The sequence below is a fragment of the Helicoverpa armigera genome, chromosome 6 (genome assembly GCF_030705265.1).
Source record: "Helicoverpa armigera isolate CAAS_96S chromosome 6, ASM3070526v1, whole genome shotgun sequence".
NCBI lineage: Eukaryota > Metazoa > Arthropoda > Insecta > Lepidoptera > Noctuidae > Helicoverpa > Helicoverpa armigera.
Genome location: NC_087125.1, coordinates 3,063,441 through 3,086,299, shown reverse-complemented (window position 1 = coordinate 3,086,299; position 22,859 = coordinate 3,063,441). Strand labels below are relative to the sequence as shown.

The 22,859-nt window shown below is 34.3% G+C and overlaps 2 protein-coding genes and 1 non-coding gene across 6 annotated transcripts in view; all 3 read right to left on the bottom strand.

Moving 5' to 3' along the window:
• Positions 1-22,859, bottom strand: part of Pde1c (Phosphodiesterase 1c) — a 455,862-nt gene that overhangs the window by 427,685 nt on the left and 5,318 nt on the right. The window lies entirely within an intron of this gene.
• On the bottom strand, positions 1,852-2,736 carry LOC110383586 (larval/pupal rigid cuticle protein 66). Its single transcript, XM_021344355.3, has 2 exons — positions 2,662-2,736; positions 1,852-2,385 (listed from the first exon to the last, which is right to left on the bottom strand). The coding sequence occupies exons 1-2, from the start codon at positions 2,671-2,673 to the stop codon at positions 1,930-1,932; spliced, it is 468 nt and encodes a 155-aa protein (XP_021200030.2). The 5' UTR covers positions 2,674-2,736; the 3' UTR covers positions 1,852-1,929.
• Trnaa-cgc (transfer RNA alanine (anticodon CGC)) lies at positions 16,292-16,363 on the bottom strand. The gene has a single exon. It is a non-coding gene; the product is annotated as a tRNA-Ala (tRNA).

Sequence of the window (22,859 nt, the reverse complement as noted above, 5' to 3'; positions counted from 1 at the left end):
GACCACCTTTTCGTTAAGCCAAGAGTCTGAAGTTTCATTAATCATAGTCAAATATACCAAATGTTAATCGAAACCCACATAATAATCATTTATCGTTTCGGACCTTGCTCGGTTTGGCGTTAGAGGTTAATATGGACTTTATTATGAAATACTTTTTTATCTTTCCTTAAAATTGTTGGCTGGTTCAAAAGTTGTTTAATTCAATGAAAGGAAATCATTAGCTTATCTACATAAATATGCACTTAGACTACAACTAGATGCTTTGCAAGGCTTCAGTCGTGGCCAAAGGAAATAAAGTACTATGCCTATACTATTCACAAATAACGTTGCGTGGCTTGTCATTCACAAACTAATAGATATATTCGTATTATAATTTTAAAATTAAGTTCAATTAATTCAGAGATTACCTCACAAACGATATCTCTTTATTAGTAGATTTATAGATAATGTTAACACAGATAACTACATTGATATTTTATCTGCCAAATAATTGGCTACTAAATAATTTGGCTTCATGTTCTGATAAATTCGCTGGCTATTAGTGAACTGTCGGCGAGACTGATATAACTGGCGATAGTAATAGCCCTGTATGAATAGAGCGCTAATTGTGGAACAATGAACTACAGATCTATTGGATGTAGTTACTAATCAAGATACTAGATAATTAGGCCTTAACGATGCGGGTTACTGAATCATAAGCTTCTTATTACAATGTATTAAATCTTAAAACTTATAGACATTTTGTACCTACTTTTTTAATTAATTTAATTCTTCAGCGCTTTTTACACTATTTAGCGGATTTTGTCACACGTATAATATACTCGGTTTTTCGAAAAATTCCGGTAAATTTCGAAAGGCAAAAACTAGTTCCAGTTAAATCCAATAAGAACTTAATAATCAATTTTAACAATTATAAGAACCTTATTGTTAGAATTGATTATTTAACATTTCATTAATTAATTTTAAAAATGTTTGCAAACACTGAAGCTTTAATTACTCTTTCTTAAATAAACATTGTTTTAACCATACCAACTGATTTGCTTAGTAGAACAACTATTCACAATTAATTCTACTGTAAATAGTGTAGGCAGAAAATAGGTCGGCCTATAAATAGTCTACTCTACTAGCAGAACAACGGGTGATAATTTTAAACTTAAGAGAGACAAGATTGAAACACAATGTCTAGAATCGATATAGCGTACTACATAAATGTTTGTTTTGTTGTTTAACCTTCACGCAGAAAGTAGTAAATTTATCTTGATGAATCACCTATGTTTTGTTCTAAAAGTAGAGTTAAGCTACTTAATCGTCATTGGGCATGTGAATAGGTCTCTAAACAGTTCTCTCATGTACGGCTAACTGCCTTAAAGGTATCTAACCTTTAACACAGGAAGTACGCATCACAACTAACTAGAAACTCCTTGGAGGAAATAGACACTTATGGCGCTATCTAAAGATCCTGGAAGCCTATTTAAAAACACAATGTTTTATTCGTAGAGGAAACAGAAGTTAAAAATAAACAAACAGCTGCAATCCCACGACTTTGATTAGCATTCCTTTTACGCCTTGAAGACCTCTTTGTAACAGACAGAATGGCAAATTAAATTTTGCAAATTGTTTCACGCCACGTGTGTCAACAATTAGATTAAATACTGAGGGTACTACTCTGAATTAACAACGTTTATTTTTGTTTTTTTTTTGCACTTGATTCCATGATTCAATCAAGTTCTCATTCTCTTTTTGTTTGCCAGCGAGAGCGATTCAATAGCAAGGGGTTACCCTTGTACAAAATCACAGATTCACGTGAGACACAATTGTTTGCTCTGTTATATAGGAAAATAAAAAACAATGTAAGCGTCAAATTCCATAAACATTTTATTTACAAACGACTCAATTCAATTTACGTAATAGTAGTTTTGACCAGGAACATTAGAATATGAATTTACCAGCTCCGAATTTGGCGAACCCATAAGGGTAGGGAAACGCTGGGGCAGCGATAGCAGGAGCGGCGTAGGAGATGGGAGCGGCGAAAGCTTTGGTGGCAATGGCAGGGGCCGCATAGGAGATCGCAGGGGCCGCGTAGGAGATCGCAGGGGCCCGGTAAGAGATGGCAGGGGCAGCGTAGGAGATGGCAGGAGCGGCGGCGATGAGCGCGGGGTCCTTGCGCACGACGGCGTTGAAGCCCCCGGCGCCGGCGGCGTAGTCCACGGTGCGGCGCGTGCCGTCCGACTCCAGCAGCGAGTACTGGCCCTGCACGTTGTTGTCGATGCGGTTCTCGATCTGGTGCTTGAAGTCGCCGGTGTAGGGATCCGCCACGCTGTACGAGAAGCTGGACAGGTCGTTGCTGGCGCAGACGACGGCCACCATGGCGACAAGTGTAACGAACTGTAATGTAAAATGGGAATGAGCATCGTCACACTTGTAAACTTTAAAGCTACTGTTTTCAAGCTGTAGACAATCATTTAAACTTGAATCGAACTAGATTAATTATAGCAGACAATATTTTCGCATGATATGAATCATTTAGAACTTATGAAATATTGGCTTTCTAAAATTACGAGCTAATTAGACATGGCTAATTAAAATTCATTTCTAAGCAGTAATAAATTAACGTGTAAAAATCCTTTTGTGGTGGTACAAAGTATATTAATGATGATTTACCTTCACAAACATTTTGCAAGATTGTTGTTGTGACTACGTTGCACACAAAACTGATGCTGTTCCCTTGGTTCTCACGTTTAAATACCTTCAAAAAAATAGTCCAGTTCTGAACGATCAGGAAGCCGATGACAAGAAGGTGCTCTTGAATCCATTATGGATTGAATAAAATTCGTCTCATTACCGCCGACGGGCACTTTCGTTCACAATAAACAAGACCTTGGTTTTAAAGTTTAAGTGAAATACTATGTTGTTTACGATCCAGTTTTGACGTTTTTATTATTATTTGTGTCTGATAATGTCATGTTTACTATCAGGCAGGAGTATATTATAAAGGCGAACTGTGTAAACGAAAATCATTATTATTTAAGGCACATTGATAAATACAGTCGTCAACTTAGACTCCCATGACATTGAAAATGGCCTCAAAATCATCTAGTAAATCCCCAAACATTTGCTCTATGAAAGCCCTGAACTTTTGCTCAAAAGGGCGTTTTAGTTAGCACGGCCCAAACAAATATTGTTGCAACAATAGGAGGACATCCATCCAAAACGCTGACTGTCAACATCCATCACTCTCTATTTTAGGCACTGGATACAAACATTGGATGCCAATCATTCATTATGATTGACAATCTAAATTGGCCTGCTAACTGTTCTAGACTCGTCTGTTTTAGTTATTGTAATAGAATATTACAAGATTGAATTTCGCTTGTGTGGGAGTAATCGATTTTCAAAAGTATTTGGCAAGATTTTCATAAGTTCTATATGATTTCTTCAACGCACGTATAGACCAAACTCTCATTCATATACGTCTGTACTTAAAGAGATTTTGATCCCTATGTTTATTTTTAGAAGTAACACATGTGTTATCTAGTTTTAAACCAAGTTACAAGGTACAATAACTTTGTCTTTCTGAAGTTAACCATTTTGATGCCTTCGTTTGATAATAATTGCCTTTGAATATTCACCTTCTGACAAACCAAATTTCTTGACAAGACCTATATGAACAAATGCACAAGAAGTCACGCGAAACGTTAATACACGCGAACTTTAAAAATGTAATGTAAGAATCATTTAGATTGTTTTAGAAAATTAAATTAAATACCCTTTCAATGTTGGTATTAATTATTTACCATCTTCAGTAAAATAATTCTTTGATGACAACCTCCTTGGAATAGGCGGAGAAATGCTTGACGCAGAAACAAAACGCAACACAGAATGTCCAGCAAACGTTTCATTGTTCTCGAGCAAAGACAAAAGGCGACCATAAACAATAACAAACTGTCCCATTCAACTCATTGCCAGACCTTCAAATTAATCATTAATTAAGCGAAACCCCTTCTATATTCACTTTGATGCAGAATGTAAACTCTAGTTGCTGCCCTCGGAATTGCTCATATGTCATCTTGCACTCAGATAAAAAGCAGTCAATTGAAGCCCAAGATCAGCAACAATATAGACATCAGTTTTCTGAAAACAACTGTTTACTAAGAATTCTTAAGTTTAAGTTTCAAAGTAAACGGTTGTTTTGAGAAAAAAAAATGTTTATGCTGTTAGTAATCTTCTGCCTAAAGAAGTTTCATCTTCTTCCATTTCATATTTATAACTAGATCTAGTCATAAACTCGTAATACAAACCAACCCACTTTTGAATTTAGAATAACAAGGTTCGATTAGACGTGCAATTTATTCCTGCAAAAGTGAGTCGGGCAACTAGCCCCTAGTTCATTTGTCTCCAGTTCGAAGCCAACATTTTACTGACCAATGTAACAGACAGTTGCATCTAGTTGTTTCAACAAAATGACTTTGTGTTCGAAATTTGTGGATATTTCGGAGATGTGAACTGTCGCCATGTCGTCGTGCCGTCGCAATGTTGTTGTAAACCCTTTATTGTTGTTTGTGTTACGTAAGCTGAGTTTGTTGTTATTTGAATTTAGAAGCTGTATTTTTGTTTCGTCAGTTGTAAAAGATTACAATGTAGTGTGTTTGTGTACGAGTTTCAACTCGCGTAGTTTATTTCGTAGGTATAGAGTTGGACCCAGACTCCACTAAAGCAGAGAAGTTTTTAAACAGGCCATAGAATTTCTGCACTCATGGATACTATTGAATGGACACAGACGAGATGTTTGAATAGTGAAATTGTATTAGTAGTTTAAAACTATACCGTCGCTCGCTCCGCTTTTGTGAAATCTGGGCCTTAGGAATTTAACACACATAAGCAAAGTGCTGTATATCTATAAAAAGCTATTTTATCATTATTTATCAGAGTTCCTAAGTAGAGTTTTTCAATCAACACATTATAACAAGGACTATGGTAACTCAGACACATTGTAATGTTTCTCAGGAAAAATAAATTCCTGCCGTAAATCCCAGCTAAAATAATACCCAACCTCATCCCTCGCTGCGTCTATGTCTGCCATCAAACACCTCTCGTTTGATCATTGTCAATATTGTGAGAAATATAACACTTCGGCAAAGTGGTCCACAACACAAACAGGACTCCCCATCTGTTAACGTAAGTGCTATTGTCAACGCTTTAGAAAAAGGGGATTCTTATCAAGTCCTCCCCCAAAAATGGCCGATTTCACTAATCTTTAAAGGCGTTTTCTATATGCATTGAACTCAGTTTACACGTTTAAGATTGACTGTGGAAGAAAATGAAAAAGGGTTCTTTAAATATGTAGAAGTCGTTCTCCAACAATGGGTTTTACGGGTGCGTTTCGGGACTAAACAAAATAGATAAAAATCATAATTTATACATTTTTAACGGTTCAGTAGATTTGGTGTGAAAGCCAGACAGACAGGGTTGTTTATAATATTAGTAAAGATTTAACTTAAATTATATAGGCCACAAAAATCAAGTTTAACAAAGAACAACAGAGAAACTTCTTAATTGAAGTAAAGTCAGTTTATTTTAAATTCCCGTTTGTTTGCGTCATAACAAGATAAAAACTCTGTAGGCATTTTAATCTTACGTTTTTGTACTTAATAAAGTTTAAGACGCTTTACTCTGTTATGTACTTGTTACGAGGTAGGTTTTGCGACTTATTAAAAACATTATCCTCTTTTTGAAACTCTCGGAGTTGGGTAAACTTGGCTTATTGTAACTTTTTATTGTATTTTTGCAGTAAGTACTTAAATCTGGGTATAAGATTGATAATTTAAAATGTATGAGTGACTAAGATATAGTGGAATCTCTAAAAATACATTACAAGTCATGTTACTTGAAATAGTATCGTAAAGGTTTTGGCTCGCTGCCTAGAGCAAGTTATTTTACAAAGATCGAACACAAGCCGAAGTTGATAGGTTCTCCTAGCTGGAGTGGATTCTTAGCTTGTAGTTATCTATTTCTTGGATTTCTCTTATGTCAAAGGCTTCCTAAGAACACACAAACATTTTAAGAAAAGAATAATATTTTTGATTTTCATGGAAATCAATAGTGTAGGCATAATAGACCTACAGGTGTAGATGTATAGTTTTCTTTAATGATTATCACATTTACTTTTTCGCCAATCAAGCCTAGAGCTGTCGGGTATTCAATGATTAAAAAAAATAATAAGTGTGATTGTTTTTCATACCATCAATTCAAGTACCGAAAACAATAATAAAATGTGACTAACTTCTTCATTTAAAACTACCCACAAAACTTCATTATCTGAATTTCATTACCATTTTAAATTCCTTTGTAAGAGGCACTCTCTCCCTCAATAAATATTCCGCTTAATGTGAAATGCAAAGCGGTTTAAAATCTGCAGCTCTAGTATTTCTATATAAATAATACAAATCCATAAAATAATGAGACGAAGAAACATTATATTTATATGAAATCTTTTTCCATATCAAAATTTCATTTATTTAATATAATAAAGAAATATTTTACCTAGATTTTATACATATGTAAATCACACAAGAACGAGGTGAAATCTTCCTACCTTATAATTATTTTAAAATTCACACAAGTGCACCGGACAGGCTTCGGAAGTACAGAACCGATAAGAATAATTCTATCACTGTTACAAAGCTAGTTATTTTTTATCCGGGTACGGGAAGAATTTTCTCCAAAACGCGGGTGAAACAGCGTGGAACAACTAATCTATAATACATATATCAGCAAAAAAAAACACAAAACTTTCATGAAAGACGTTTCACAGACCATCAACGCGTTATTTCCTTCGTAAAACAAGCCAGTTAATGACTCATAAACTCATAACATACGGCCAGTGTAAACTGGTACACATATAAAATACAGGATTTACTTCCTACGTCCATAAACCGGATGTTGTTAGGAAAAGAAAATATAGCCTAGATGTCTACTAGAGTTCACGAAAACCTAAGCACTTATGCTTGACATATTACCTAGAGAAACAGCAAAATGTAAAACTACAGCAAAATGCAAAATGTAAATGTAAAAAAACCTATCATTAAAATCAAAAATTATATTTTGGGTCTTCAAATGATTTCAATCAATCCTACTTTCCACAATGATATTGGCGATTATGTTATCCAAACTAGACAGCAATAGATTAATAATTGATTTTCCTTCAAGGGCCCAGTACACAATATTGGCAAACGTCGTTACCCAGACCTAATAGCCCCGAAAAGTCAATTAAAACATAATCATTATAGCCACCACAGAAACACTATCTAAGACGCACCCCCATCACTTAAAACATGTCATACGCAATCCGAAATAGAGCTTATAGCGTAGACATAAGATTGACAATGACTTGGCAAGTTGCAAAACAGCTGACAAGTTACAAAGTTTCAGAGAGGAATATGTTGAAGGGGTAATCTTAGAAGCTGTAATTAACGTCAGTTTTGAAGATAAACTAGTGTCTCGCGATGTAAAGATATTACAGAGTGTTTGTAGGATTATCGGAATATCGAGCGTAACAGATAAACTACTATACAAGGCGTATATAAATAATGTAATTGTGTGTGTGTACTTTTATATCCTCTAACTCCCAAGAAGTAAATTATTTTTAGAAACCTTATTTGTATTTTTCCAAAACTAGTTAATCAATATCTACCATTTTCCTTTTAAACAATCTTTCTTTAGTACAATTCCTGATCCCTTTAGATTAACCTCAGTCATTTCTCTGAAAGGTAATACTCTCCAATGTTCCAAGAAGCCATAAAACGAGCACTGTCTTACCCGTAACCTCTGAACCATAGGTTAACTATATAATTAAACATCCAAGAGGTTCAGGGCTCGTAAACTATACAGAAACTGAAAGGGGACCACAATTTCCTCTTAAAAGGTCTTTGATAACACTTTATAGGGTCGAAGTAACAACTAAAGGGTACTTATTAAAGTTTTTAAGGGTGTCAATTGCGAGTGAGAATTGTAGGAAATGTGAGCATATAAGCTTCGTTCGTTTTGGGAAATAATTTAAGATGATTTAAGGTGTATTTTTTTTGTATGATTAAATATAATTAAAGGACTTTGTGACAAACTTATATCCGAACAAAATGAACTCAAATCAATTAAACTCTATTTTCTGATTTACTTTTATTTATTCCCATGTAAAAGTTAGTAAGACATGCGAATCTTCGTGTAAATAAAAGTCATGTTCATCTCAATTTTGAAAGAAAAGCAAAATGTATACGTTCTTGAACTTAATCAAGATTGCATTCATACGGTTGAGTTCGCCCAAGCAGAGTGCTCGAAAGTGCATTGAAATTTTTATACCAAGCACCGAAATCTTGGCAAGGAAGTCTGTACCGAATAAAAGATGTTCAGTAATCATATAAAACTTCGAACGAATGAGGTTTTAGAGTACTCTCTAAATCAAGATATTCTACACCAGAGTCCAGAATATAGTAGTATTTTTATTTTCAACTTCCATTTTACTCTTTTGTTTATTAAATAAGCTTAAAATCTAGGTTAAATAATGTACCACAGGCTTTACAAATCATACTGCAATACATAAATAATAATACATCTTTTTCAGTGTAACAAGCTACGACTTCCTTTAGACTTCCTCTCGCAAAAGGACCAAAAGAATCACCACCCCGTAAAACAAGAAATAAAAAGTACTAAAACCAGTCAAGAGAAACAGCCAAAAGTATACAAAATATGAAAAACACAAGTTCCACCGCTCCAAGTTTTCAAGCAAAAACAACTCAAACGCAGTTCCGGAGCCAAAAGATATCCAAAGATAAAAAGATAAGAAAAGGAAACCGGACGGATAACGTTTGACTCGGAAGAAGCTTTCAAAGTACCAGCTTAACCAAAAACGTGTGTCCTCTTCAAACAATGAGACCCTAGGGTCCAAATTACGTCCATTTTGGTGACGTCATGCGGGTCTAAGGTTGTTTATTATTTCGTGGACTTTGCACGAGTGTTTGAATTAGTGAATGTTTTGTGAAACAGGGTCTAACATGTGTGGTTGTACTTAATTAAATAGGTAAGTGGAAAGTCAAATTGGAGGTGAACCTTCTCAAAATTAATTCGACTTATTTTTGGACGGTACTGAAGGTACTTAAATTAAGATCCAACACGTTTATAACTGTATGAAACAATATTGATTCTTTTATTTATTTACACAGAAAGTATAACTAAAAGGTATATCCGATTCATGAAAATTTTTCAATTTGTAGCTCCACTATTATTGCAGCAAAAAATACCAATAGTTCCATAAAACTGTGACAAATCAATAAAACAATACAAATGCATCCGCGTATACTTAAATAATTTATTACTTTTATCGACATACAGTTGATTTCTCCGAGGGATGCCACAGGGGACTATACTGTGTACAAACTCACTGCTTAGTTTCCAGATTATCGTAGAACTACAAGTTATAATTTGATCGACAATATACGGGGTGTGGACTTTCAGTTAGCGGTATTGGACTTGTCTTTCGAAGCTGTGTTTGGTTTCAGAGATAATATTGAAGTTAGTGGAGTGATCTAAGTTGTCAGTAGTGATAAATTCGTATTGGGTATTTAAAGACTAAGAGACTGGCAATATATTTAAAAATTATATATTTAGGAAAAATATGAAATTAGTTGGACTTTACCGCAGCGTTAACCATAAACATGACATAACAGATTTTTTATCTAAGTGTGTGAATTAACTCCCAAAGTAGTCCTAACTTTAATTTCAAAATATACGAGACAATCACCTCCTGATTCCAAGTCACTGAAAAAGAGTCAAATGCAGATGAAAATTTCTCGCTATTCAAAAAGCTATTTTCTAGCCAGCATTGTAGAAATAGTTTTTAAAGTTGAGAGAACAAAGGAGCCTTTGAAAGAATCGAAAGAGTGCAAGTGAGGTTTGTGCACTGATTGCCGTGACCAAAAAGTTTTATGCTAAGTCATATTTGAATAAGAAATACGAAAGGAGCTTTATAAGTCATATTTTTAAATTATTTTTAGAAACAGAATGAATAGTGATTATATCTCCAGTACCATGCAAACAAAAGAAAATATTTCGGACATAAATATAAAATCATCAACACTAAAAACTACCCATGCATAGGTTACATTTATTAGATAAGTTACGTTGTACACACAAAAAGTTACTTCTCACTATATTATATTCCTCGTAATTATCGTCTCATTATTTCTCTCTTAGCTAGCCTTTGATAAAACTAAGATCGTTAGCTCTTCTTCGATAAATCAAGTTAACAACAACCAACTAAACACAGTTTGGTTTCATCCGATTTTTATATTTTCAAATTATTCACATACCAAAATGTGCTATAGGTACGCGTCCTCAATGCTAGTGTATAAAAGTACTTAGTAAGATACAAATTAGGTCATCATCCTCCGAGCCTTTTTCCCAAACTACGTTGGGGTCGGCTTCCAGTCTAACCGGATGTAGCTGAGTACCAGTGCTTTACAAGGAGCGACTGCCCTATCTGACTCCCTCAACCCAGTTACCCGGGCAACCCAATACTCCTTGGTTAGACTGGTGTCAGACTTACTGGCTTCTGACTACCCGTAACGACTGCCAAAGATGTTCAATGACAGCCGGGACCTACAGTTTAACGTGCCATCCGAAACACAGTCATTGGCGTCTAAGATATACTTAGAAAGTACATACAAACTTAGAAAAGTTGCATTGGTACTTGCCTGACCTGGGATCGAACCCGCGCCCTCATACTCGAGAGGTTGGTTCTTTGCCCACTAGGCCACCACGACTACAACTACTACTACGACTACTAAGATGCAAATTAGGTGTTGTTACAAAATACTTCGATGGAATGAATCCTAAATTAGCATAGTAATAAAACAATTTGAAGGCAGCTCTATAAAAAGCTCTCATAGTAAGCTGTCTTCAAACCTAACGGACAAACATTGTATCTAGGAAAATTGTTACACTACTGCATTATGAAAAAAATAACAACGCATGTAATGAACGACAGGCATTATTGGACCTGCCTTTAATTTTGTAAGAACATTCAAAAAAGTAAAAAGATATCTAAAGAAAATTCAAATGTTTTCGGAATTCAATAAAATAAGAAAATGCTCAGAAATTTAAAAAAAAAGAAACAGTAATAACAACTACAAAACATTTAGATTTTGGTGTCAAAAGACCAACTTCGAACAAAAGGATCAAATTGGCATTCCTTATCGATCTACAATTTTCATAATCCTCAAGAATAATTCCCATTCATCATTTTAATTCCGTTTGACCGCAATACCGGGCGGCCATATTTTCGCAGTAAAAGTTTGACGACGCGAGACTACATAAAGTGGGGGTTAGTGGCAATTAGCCGATAGTTCATCAGCTAAAGCAATAAACTGGGTAGGTAGGAACTAGCTGCAAGTGACAGGCGGTAAGAGCTGGGTGGAAGTTTTCATTGGGAAAAACTGTGGCAGTATCTTTTCGTGTCTGAGTGAGGGTCGGTTGAGACTATTAATCAGTATTGAGTGTTATTTTTATAGACATTAAATAGAAACAGCCCGCCCTACTTTTACAATGTTGGTCCACCATGCATTTACACCGCAACATTTTTTTATCAGTTCCAGTAGAAAATCATCATATACATTTGACAATAAAAAAGTAATCAGAAAAACAAATACAAACCACAAAACTATTTAATTAATTTCGAATCCTTTATTTAGCTCATCTCTTCCGCCGTTTGAAAAATAAATGCTTTCTGTATACACATATGAAACCCAAACTGACCTGAAACCGCTATCTTTAAGAACATGTACAAGACATTACCTGCCATCGATCTCACCTGCCAATACTAATGCACCATTATAGCGATCTCAAAACTCAGGAAACGAGATTATTTACCTCCTGCATGAAATATAGTCTTAAACCATTGAACAAAATGCACCAAACTGCAGAACTTCTTGGAACGAATTGATGGTAATTTTTACTTTAATGGAACAGTCTGACTTCTTAGTTAACTTTTTGCAACATTTGGTTTAAAAGAATATCGGTTGAGTGCACCCAAAATACTCTTATTTCACTTTTACGTATAAGTACAAAAAGTACAGGTAATAATCGGAAATAACAATTCAAACGCGGAAATGCTTTGTTCCGCATTTATCGAGATTGCGATAAACCGAACGTTTTGGCACAAAACAGACTTCGCGTGACGTTGTCAACTCATTTATTTCAACCCTGTTTGTATTTTATTATTTTCGTGCTTTCCTGTAGGGGGAATATATTTTATTGTGTAAATGAAATGCTGAGATATAGCCAAGAAAATCTTAAATATTGCTGCGCAATTTTAGATGTTACGAAACTATATTTGGAACTTATTTCCAATTTTTCAAAATGAAAAGTTACTTTATAGGGAGATTTTTAACATACAAAGTGTTCTTAATACATTTCACAGAATGACAGTCTGTAAAATAAAAAAATATTAAGGATTCCAAAGTCCGGCCAAATCAAATATCTTTCTAACCACACATATATAGTTGTTTGTTTTGATGTATAATCTTATAACTTAGACCACAATCATCGATACATAAGGCGACATTCTTAATACACTTTGTCACGATATCTCGCACCTCCGACTGTTGCTAACACGTGCAGGAGCTATAAACATGTCAAACGCCGAAAAAATATCATAATACTTGGGAAATACCGCTGCGTACGCTTTGTGACCGCCTTATACAATCTGATAAAGATTTACAGGTTTCTGTATTTTTGTATTTGTGGAAATATCAGCCACAAATGCTCGGTGAAGTTAATTTACGCTACACTTGGCTTACGAATAAATAATTTGTACACTTTGTCTTCTATGGATGGGAGCATTATTATACCGTGCTGTAAGTCTTTCCAACCACCCAACATTGTAAGAAGTAGTATTATACTGATACTCTTACTAGTAAGTATAGTATCTTTATTACCAAACTAAGTTGATTTGAACCAAATCTTAGGTAAATGCTACATATACCGCTCTATTGTCCACAATTCAAGTTCGATAAAGACTGAAAAAGACTACCAACTATAGTGAACTGTTGAACCGAAAAACTGCTATCATTTCCTCTTTAAATTGAGAACATCATTAGTGCTGCTTTGACAAAGGTAAGCCGGTTCGCTTTCAACTTGTCCTGCCACCTCGTCGAAAATGAACACTATTTTGAACTTAGTTCACTTTGTGTTACTGATATTATTAATTTTGAACTTTCTATGAATGTTTGTGCTGGCAAAATATATCTTTGCGAGATATGAATAGTTTCAGGCACTGAAATATTGTCAAAACGTTGTCATATTCATTGTTCTAAATGAAGAATTATAAAAAAATGCACTGTGATATGTCGCATGTACATACGTTCTAAAAATAATTATTTAACTGACTAATGTATTAGTTTTCTCAAAAACATTCCCCTTTTCCTTCTCAGAATACCAACATTGATATTTTCTATTATATACAATAACTTAATACCTCGCTTAACTGAGTTACCTAATAAAGTTTCAGCTGTTACAGGCTCGCCCGGTAAGCCTCTAGTTTGTTCGCTTTAAAACCTTTTCATAACTTTTATTAAAATCCTTCATTCTTAAACGGTTTGTAAGTAAAATAGAGCTTAATAAGATTGCTTGTTCGCTTGATTGACATTAAAGTGACAAACTAGGGGAAGAATAATGAGAAATTAATTCTATTTTTGGTTCTCGTGTCGGTAAGTTTTCAAGGTATAGAAGTTGGTGAAATCTAATCATTGTTTTGCCACGCTCATTGCTTCACAAAGTGTTCAGTGTATTTTCATTTAGCGCTATTGAATTATTTTGGACGCAAATACCTATGTCGATATTGGAGAGTTCAAAAATGTTTCGTTTATCCCAATAAATTGATGTTTTAGTTTAACGTTTTTTTCTTTCTTTTTAAATTCATTAATTCAAAATAAGCTTGTATCTTATTTGATATCAATTGATCTATGCTATTATGTATGTATGTGTTTGTTGAAACGTAATTACTGAAGCAATTTAGATAAGCATCTCACCTACACTCACCTTCGTCTCCGTCAGACACGATATCTTCAGAATAGAAGGATATTAAAAGATATTTTTGTAATTAACGACCTGAGCAGTCCCTTGAGAAAAACTATCAAAGTATATGTTAAAAAATAAAATTATACCACAGTGAAAAATAGCTAAGCACTACCTTTTGAGCTTAGTTAATATTATATTGAACTTCATATCTTTTATTGCCCTGATTTAAACCTTAAATTATTACGAAATTCAAGAAAGTCTTACATGTACAACCTTGTAAAACAGTGCAGTTCCTAGGTTACAAGCTAAGAAATAAAATCTGGCTGACTCAGTGCGAATGTTGAAGATCTTTTTCCGATTAAGTTGGAAACTGCTTAGCTAAGTGGAAAGGCTTTATTGCAGCTGTGATTAAAATGTTCTTTCACTAATACATTTTATGCTTTTTTTTATCCAATACAATCTAAATTACAGAAGTGTAGAAATGGATCGTTAGTAACAATTATGTGTAATTTTTAGATTGGTCCTAGTTAAGTTTGTCCCTAGTTTAAAAATATTCTGTGGACAATTTAAAATTCGTAGTGTAATAGGTATTTATTTGAATGAAGTCAAAGTCAAAGTCTTTTATTTGCCAGAATGTAGGTGTACAGAGTATGTTCTTAAATCTAAAGTGGCCCATTTACATTACAAGACCTTGGTGTTAAAAGCTATTAACTAACTACGGCTTTAACCGGCTCAATACACAGGGTAGATATTTTTCAGGTCTAGACAAAATAACTCATTTTATAACCCAGAGAAAACACTGGACCGTAGCTCATAAAATACATTTAATTGGCCTCATTATTATTATCGTTTTTCTGGGCTCTTATTACACCGCCATTAATTTTTATACCATTATATAAAATATTGTTTTTTTTCCGTATACATACTGTACCTAAACTACCTAATCATTACCAGTTGCTTAAGGCAGATTTTAAATACCGATCTATCTGTATGTGGTTTAATGCCAAAATTAAATCTTTAGTAAGCAAATCAACGGAATTGGAATGGTCTTCAATAGGTACACATTTCCAGTTGAAAACTCAAAAAACACATCTTAATTTTCAATCTCAAATGTTGGTCGTCAATGGAATAGTAACCCTTATAAAAATAAAATAAAGTAAGTACTTTCCATAAATTTTCCGCTTTGACGCACAAAACCCAAGCACCGTACTGTTCCATTCACATAACATTAATATGCATATAAAAATCACAATTTTACAGCTACTATCATGTTTAATATCTATCATAGTACCACGTCGTGAAACTATTGGCATATATTAAATGCGGAACGTTAAAGTGCTATAATAAAAATATTTAAGGCAGTCTGGGCAATCAATTTCGGGGGTATTCGCCATTTTACTAGCGCAGTTAAGAACGTTTGATGGTCGAGACAGATTGACGCACGTCACGTCTTTTGGTATGTTACAATGAATATAATATTTTAGGAATGTGCTGATATTACTAAAAATATTAAAAAAATAAATAGTTGTTGAAGTTCTTGAATAGAATGCTTGTTTTGATGCAAAAACAAAAATATTGTTTCGGATGTTAGAATTTTTGAAAACTTATCTTTACTGATAGGATTTATTTGTGTCTTATTATTCAGAAAATAAATAGCATAAAATATTGCTAAAGTTATAATTAAGTATAATTTTGAAACAGCCTCTCGTGATTAAATAAAATGAAAATAATTAAATAAATCATAATAATCTACTCAATTACGCAAAATTGTAAATTTCACCATTCACGAGCATAAAAATAAAGTAAACATACGTCCATATGTATTTCATTAAATTGCATTTAACTGCTCATAAAACGGTTACAAAGAGGCATAAAATAATTTCTAGCTAATTTGGTTTTATCTGAGTTTTTGCTAGATTAACTAAATGTGCTTAGTAATTTAGCGTGCATTGCTGAATTTTATGCCCACGTGTAATCACATTAATGGCCCGTGATTTTACAGGTTTTAGGATTAATGCCCACATTTTATACAGGTTGATAAATGGATCGGAAATGTGGGTCTATGATACTATAAATATGTAGGTAAGGATGTTCATGTGTTAAGATTAGAATTTAAACTGCAAAACCGATAAAAGTTCTAGAAGACGAAAAATAAGTGACAATTAATAATCATCGAACTACATAAAACTTGACTTAATAGTATGAAGAGGACTTTAAAAAAATAATTTGGAGATGCTGGGATTTGAACCCAGGACTTTCAGCATGCGAAGCAGACACTCTACCACTGAGTTACATCCCCGGATGAAATATCTTGCGAATTTAAAAACCAGATCACGTTACCAACGATACCAAAAAGAGAAAGGTGTTATAAATAAGGTCATACCTTTGGAATATATAAGTATTAATTTAAAGTAGCTGGTATCTATTTATCATATACGACTGGACTGTCATTTCTATAATAATGTTATTATACTCCTAGTATAAACTAATAGCAAACACAGGTAGGTACTTAGATAGAACACAAAATACCCATTCAAACGTCCAACATACTGCATTCGTTTTGCACGTCCATGTATTAAATCAAAAACAGCATTTGAATTTCTCCTACTACAACATACACTTTTGTACGTGACTGTCCTACAACGTACAATCGACTTCAAAAGTGTTACAATGGCATAAAGCGCCAATTAAACTGAGATTCTCGTCTCAAGTTTATATTCAAGTTCCAATATTCCTGGAAAATATAACTTTAGAAACTTGAGATGTTTCATAATGTATGAATAGTGGCGACAATGTGCTCGGGGAACATAATACCTTTGTTTTACACTGTAAGTTAGATGGGTTTCATGGAACAAGTTTCAGCGTTAATTTTGCAACGTTCAAGGTGAGTGACGCCTTATTATAGTTGTTATATTTAATTAATGTGTGTAAGTGGTTGCGTCTAGCGTCTATGTGGGGCTTGTGAGGGTGGAAAAAATTATAATGAATGTGGCTGTCGGCTTTGCTGAGGATTACCTTTTAATTAGTAATATTTACACTTAAGTTTTATTATGATATCTATTTAATAATTTGCAGGTTCCTATGATATCAAAATTCAATAACATCTATTAATTCACATAATTATTCCAACAAATACTAAATTATATAATACACTACTAAATTAAGCTAAATAAATATTGAAATAACCTAACGAAATAACGAACCCGGAATAACCAACCGAAGTAACATAACCAAATAAATTAAAAGATGGCCGACAATACCTCTAGAACAATAGAAGCCATTAGTTGTCTTTCATTGCAAACAATATCCATCATTATTAAGCCCAGAAGTTTGTGACGTCAAACGGGAAAGTTAAGAAAAGTCAATTTTCAATAATAGTTCAGTAACACGATCGTGAAAAGTGAAAAGTTCCGAGTTCGGGGTCCTGTTACACTTCTTTAGATATTGTTTTAGAAGTTATGTATGAAAATATGAAGTTTCTTAACCGTGATATCGCCTGATAAATTATGTGATGAATAATAATGAATGTGTCTAAAATTAACGTTAACGTTAATGTTAAATAATAAGAGTTTGTATGGATAACTAAAATGCAAAATAACATATAGCGAAATTGAAATTAGTATAATATATTTTCAGTGATTATAAGAATTTTAGTAAGCCTATTCCTATTTCTTATATTTTCAGGAATTGAACCACTGGTTTTCAAGTCGCTTGCTACATAAAAACCTTTGCCAATTATAGATATCCATTTTAAAAATACGAACTTCGCTAATAATTGAATACAACAATGAAAATTAAAATCGCATAAAAAGCTCAAGATATTAAAAAGCACGTAGGTATTAATTTTTCAACGCCTCTTACATTTAATTTGATGGATTGGTGAATAAATGTCACGGCCCGAGGCGACGCGATATGTAAAGCCCGTACGATCGAGCCCCGATGCACGGATGAATCTATTGAGAGAAATGCATACTACGCGTCGTTCATATAGAGATTGTTATTTTTACACTTACGGGGTTCCGCAAAGCTTAGTTCTAAGTCTAAGTTGGAGTTAGTTTCCAATATAACTAACATCTTATTTCAAACCTTTTTAATACTAAATGCACGTTTTAAAACCGATTAGAACTGAACCTTTCTGATATGATATCCCACCGATCGCATAGCCCACTAAAGAGAAATGAAGCAGAAATAGAGATATAAGATATCTTACGAACAGAAGTTCTTAGATATGTTTGAGACGCAGCCCGTGACATAAATATTTGATTCGAACGTGCTCACCAGGACTTCATATCTGTAGATGTAATCAATGGAGCTATAAACTTGACGGTATTAAGTATTGGAAAGAACTGACTTTATTTTATGACGATAATAACCTTAATACCACGCGATTTTTTCTTGGGAGCTACATACCTACCTTCCTCATCTGCCCTTTCAACCCAACTCTGTTAGGGTCGGCTTCCAGTCTTACCATACATACATGCAGCTGAATACAAGGCGTCCTCACCTGCCTTTATTCCCTTTTTTAGGGTCGGCTGCCAGTCTTACCGCATGCAGCTACATACTAGTATTTTATATGGAGCAACCTCTCCAACCCAGGCAACCTGATACCTCTTGGCAAAACTGACAAACTTTGTGTGATCTGATTTCCTTTAATAACAATCAAATGAAGATCTTAACCAACAATGTAACGTATCTTCAGAAATTTGGAAGGAGACTACATTTTCGCCATCAATTTTAAGGTTCCATGCTATAGACAAGTGTAAACTTTGTTACTACGGAGTTTTCAAAGGGAAATCCTAATGATACTTCCGCTATATTGTAGGAACAACCTGTTCGTTGTACGCGACCTATGTCAGGAACAAACTTCCTTATTAAGTTTATACTTACGTAGAACCGGCCGCACACAATGCTTGCCTCTCGACTCTCGATACTACTACTACGTACTCGCATTAATGGCAAGAGATATTCAATGAAAATGCTCTATAATTTTTCTTGCATATATGAAGAACTTTTGCAGTAGCAACTCCGACTATATTTCCCTTGATCCATATGTATATCACAGTGACTGTAATTCAGACTGAATTACGTGACAAAAGTGGACACCAAAATGATGTAAATGGACACCAGGATGAGATCCTGCAGATTTTTGTTTATGACTTTTTATCATGTTGTGTGAGTTAAGTCCCACATAACGTAGATGAATCTGTGGCTAGACTTTAAATGCCATAAAACAGTATGCCAAAATCATATAAAACCTTATCACGCTTCGTCAATTTCGATCACAATCAATTGACATATCTAGTGGTAATGTAATGTATGATCGCGATTAAATTATCGCAGTATTAGAGGTAACAGTCAGTGACGACGTGATGAAAGGTCACATGTTGTTTTGCATAATTATTGACAGATTGCCAATGAGCGGCCTAACGCCACATCAATTTATAACTGTTTCTATACAATACACATTATGTTACGTACATTAGATAGCTCTGTGATTATCTAATATTAAATGTCAACATTCAAACGCATGATTACTCTGACACTGTTGGGATTAGGTTTCTAATTTCCTTTATTCATTTAAACACGTATTACACAGGTATAATTTATGTTCAGTAATCGTATGGAAATCCAGCTTTTAGTCGCATTTGATAACATAATATTCAATTGGGCTAAACCTACATTATGTATAACCTACAGTTACATAAAATATTTTCAATGATAATATTGTTGAACATTATAGAACCTTGTTATTGAAACCGTCACAATTTATTATGATTATAATGTGTCCTCATTATATATTAATGAGCTATCGCAACCTTACACTATACTTTACACATAAACTGTTTACTGAAATCAATTTCTCGTAGATTCAACAACGTAGTCTAACATTGCGCCACATCGCTAAAATATTGTTCCTAAATTGCAATATCTTTGACAGGCATTAGCTACATCAAAGTTGCACCAACCCACACATTGTCTAACAGTACAAATAACGTGGGACTTCAAGAGGGATCTATTCTTGTTTATCTGAGCATCCATCTATGCTGGCGTCGTCAGCTTGTTCGAGGTCACCAGATAATCTATCACAGATCTCTCTGGGAAAACTAACACGCTGTACTTGTTATACAGAATATATTGTGTATCGTTCGGTAATGGCTTTTCGGCAGACGTTTTGTGAATCAGGCTTTGATCATGCATGAACGAAATTCATTGTAAAGTCAATTAGATTAAGCAGCATTTGTATGGGTACACGCTAAATACAGCGCTATTTACATTTCTGTTCCAACAAACCTAGATCAAGTAACCTATATCACCTACATTTAGACTATTTAAGATATTCACATGTAATGTTTGGTATATTTTATATCTGCCTTTTGATTATCTCGCAAACTGATTCATCTTTCCTGAGACATACATTTGTAGACGTATTTTCAGACCATTGAATATTTCCCTGGCTTGAGAGAAATGCCTACTATTGACACTTATAAAAAATTCTTAGAATAAAAATTGTGTCGCGATTTGACGATATTTGATACTTATATCAATAAATATAATCACTCTTAGAACATTTTCCGAAAAGTTTCCATGATATCTAATAGTACTTAGTTTATCTGTTAATCAATTTCGATTGTGACCAGATAACAAAAAACTCAATACAAAATTAAACCTTTGAATTTCAATAACTCATCTATTTCGAATTCAATGAAGAAACCAATTAATTCTAGGCCGGTCCGAGGACTTTCAATTAATTCCAAAGCGGTTTGGCGCCGTAACGTTCTTATAATGCCGTATCTTATAATCCCATTTTTTATGGCGCGTTGGAATTCTGAATTTTGCTCTCTTACTTTTAGCTATAATGGAAGCATTCGTGGCTAAGTCAAAGCCACGCGGGTCGATGGATCATATGGTCTGTGGATGGGTGACCGTTTCGTCATGATGAGTTCTTCCGTGTTTCGGAAGGCACGATAAATTGATGGCCCTGGCTGTCATTTGAACATCTTTAGCAGTTGTTACAGGTAGTTAAAAGCCAGAAAGTCTAACAACCAGTCTTAGCAATATGTATAAAGTTGTATATAGAATGCCTTATCTTGGATGAGGTTGAAATATTTACAAAAATAGATTCAAAAGTTATAATTTTTCGATCCTGATATTTCACGTCATGTATTTTATCCGACATCGAATGACGAGTCATGCGATTAAATAACTCTGCATTTTTAATCCAGACAATCAATTACAAATATTTTCTGTAGAACTATTTATTTAAACCGACCTGTATTGATTTCCAATTTCATTGGAACATTTCACCAATGACATGGTAATGGCGCGAATCCGAAATTGATTGGAAAACAGTGAATTTTAATATAAAACTGAGTGACAAACTAATTAATAAGGATCACTTAAAATTAAATACATTTACCCGGGTTATTTATTTTCATTTACTTCAAAGCATTTCTGTGTATTTCAAAGGGTAAGTTCAAACGTTAGTGAAATAAGTTGATTAACACCCAACGCTGTGTTTTCAGGAAAATTTATATCGTCACAGCTATTTCACAATTTACTGCAAAGAGTTATGTTATAAGGCTGTATCTCAAAATATTTTACATAATATATAATCTGCAAAGCTCTACCTTGACTCATTAAAAGAATAAAAAAAAACTCGAACAGAATGGACAATTTAACAAAAGAAAAAGGAATTAAATTACTGCACTCTAACTAATCAGGCTGAAATCATTAGACAAAAATTTCGTCTTCCTCCAAAATGTAGCAGTAATCAAGACATACAAAAGAAAATGGACGTCCCATACAACTCAGGCATTACTTATGACGGGGAACAATTCGTGAGCACTCTCCATTGTCTCACAAAGTGTAGCCTTAGATCATTTAACCAAGTGGATAAGCCAGTGCCACGCGGTCATCTCTACAAAGGTACAAGACCGATGTTGGTCATACTTACTCGTACTAGGAGCAGGTCTGTGCGGCAAGTTAATGCTTGTGTTTATCAATTATGTCACGAGTGTTTATAACGATGTAGTCAAAAATTAATACGTATCTATCTCTGCCTGGTGCGTTGCTTCACCCCCGAGCAGCGTTCATTAGTAGAATACGCGCATATAAAGTGTTCTTGGCGATTCCGGTTGATTAAATGATCTAAGAGTATAGCGGTCTACGTTCCCTCAGATAAAGCTTCGGTGGCATTTCTCATTTTCTTAGAGTTGTCGAGTTTTATCCTATGTTAGAGTTGGTCTGTGGGCTAGCTTTTGTTGTAGCTGGTACAACAGAATAACTGATAGCACTAACTATGCGGTGAATAGAACTATAATGTTACAAAGAATCCTTTGTGCAGATTTATTATTCCCTTGAAAGATAGACATTTTTTATGTATAGGAGTACCTAATTTATCTGTCTTATGTCTTTTAACAATGGTAATTTTAAGTTTTATCTATTGTTGAGTTACCTACACACAAACATACTAGCATCATCATATCCGGCAATTGTAGTCCACTGCTGAAGCTAGGACTCCCCCAACGAACGCCAACCACACTAACAAATCTCACCAAAATTTCACCCTCAATACCAATAATCCAATACTTTCAATTCAATTACAATGATTATTAATCGACACTACAATTTCTTATTTACACCCAAAAATCACACATTATTTTCCAAAACACCCAAACTCAACTGACCCATATTTTCGGCCAACCCACATACAGTTCAGGTATATCCTAAAGCCAAAGACACAATAGCGGTAACGACCCGCGACCCACGCGCTGATCTGTGACTGATCGCCGCGA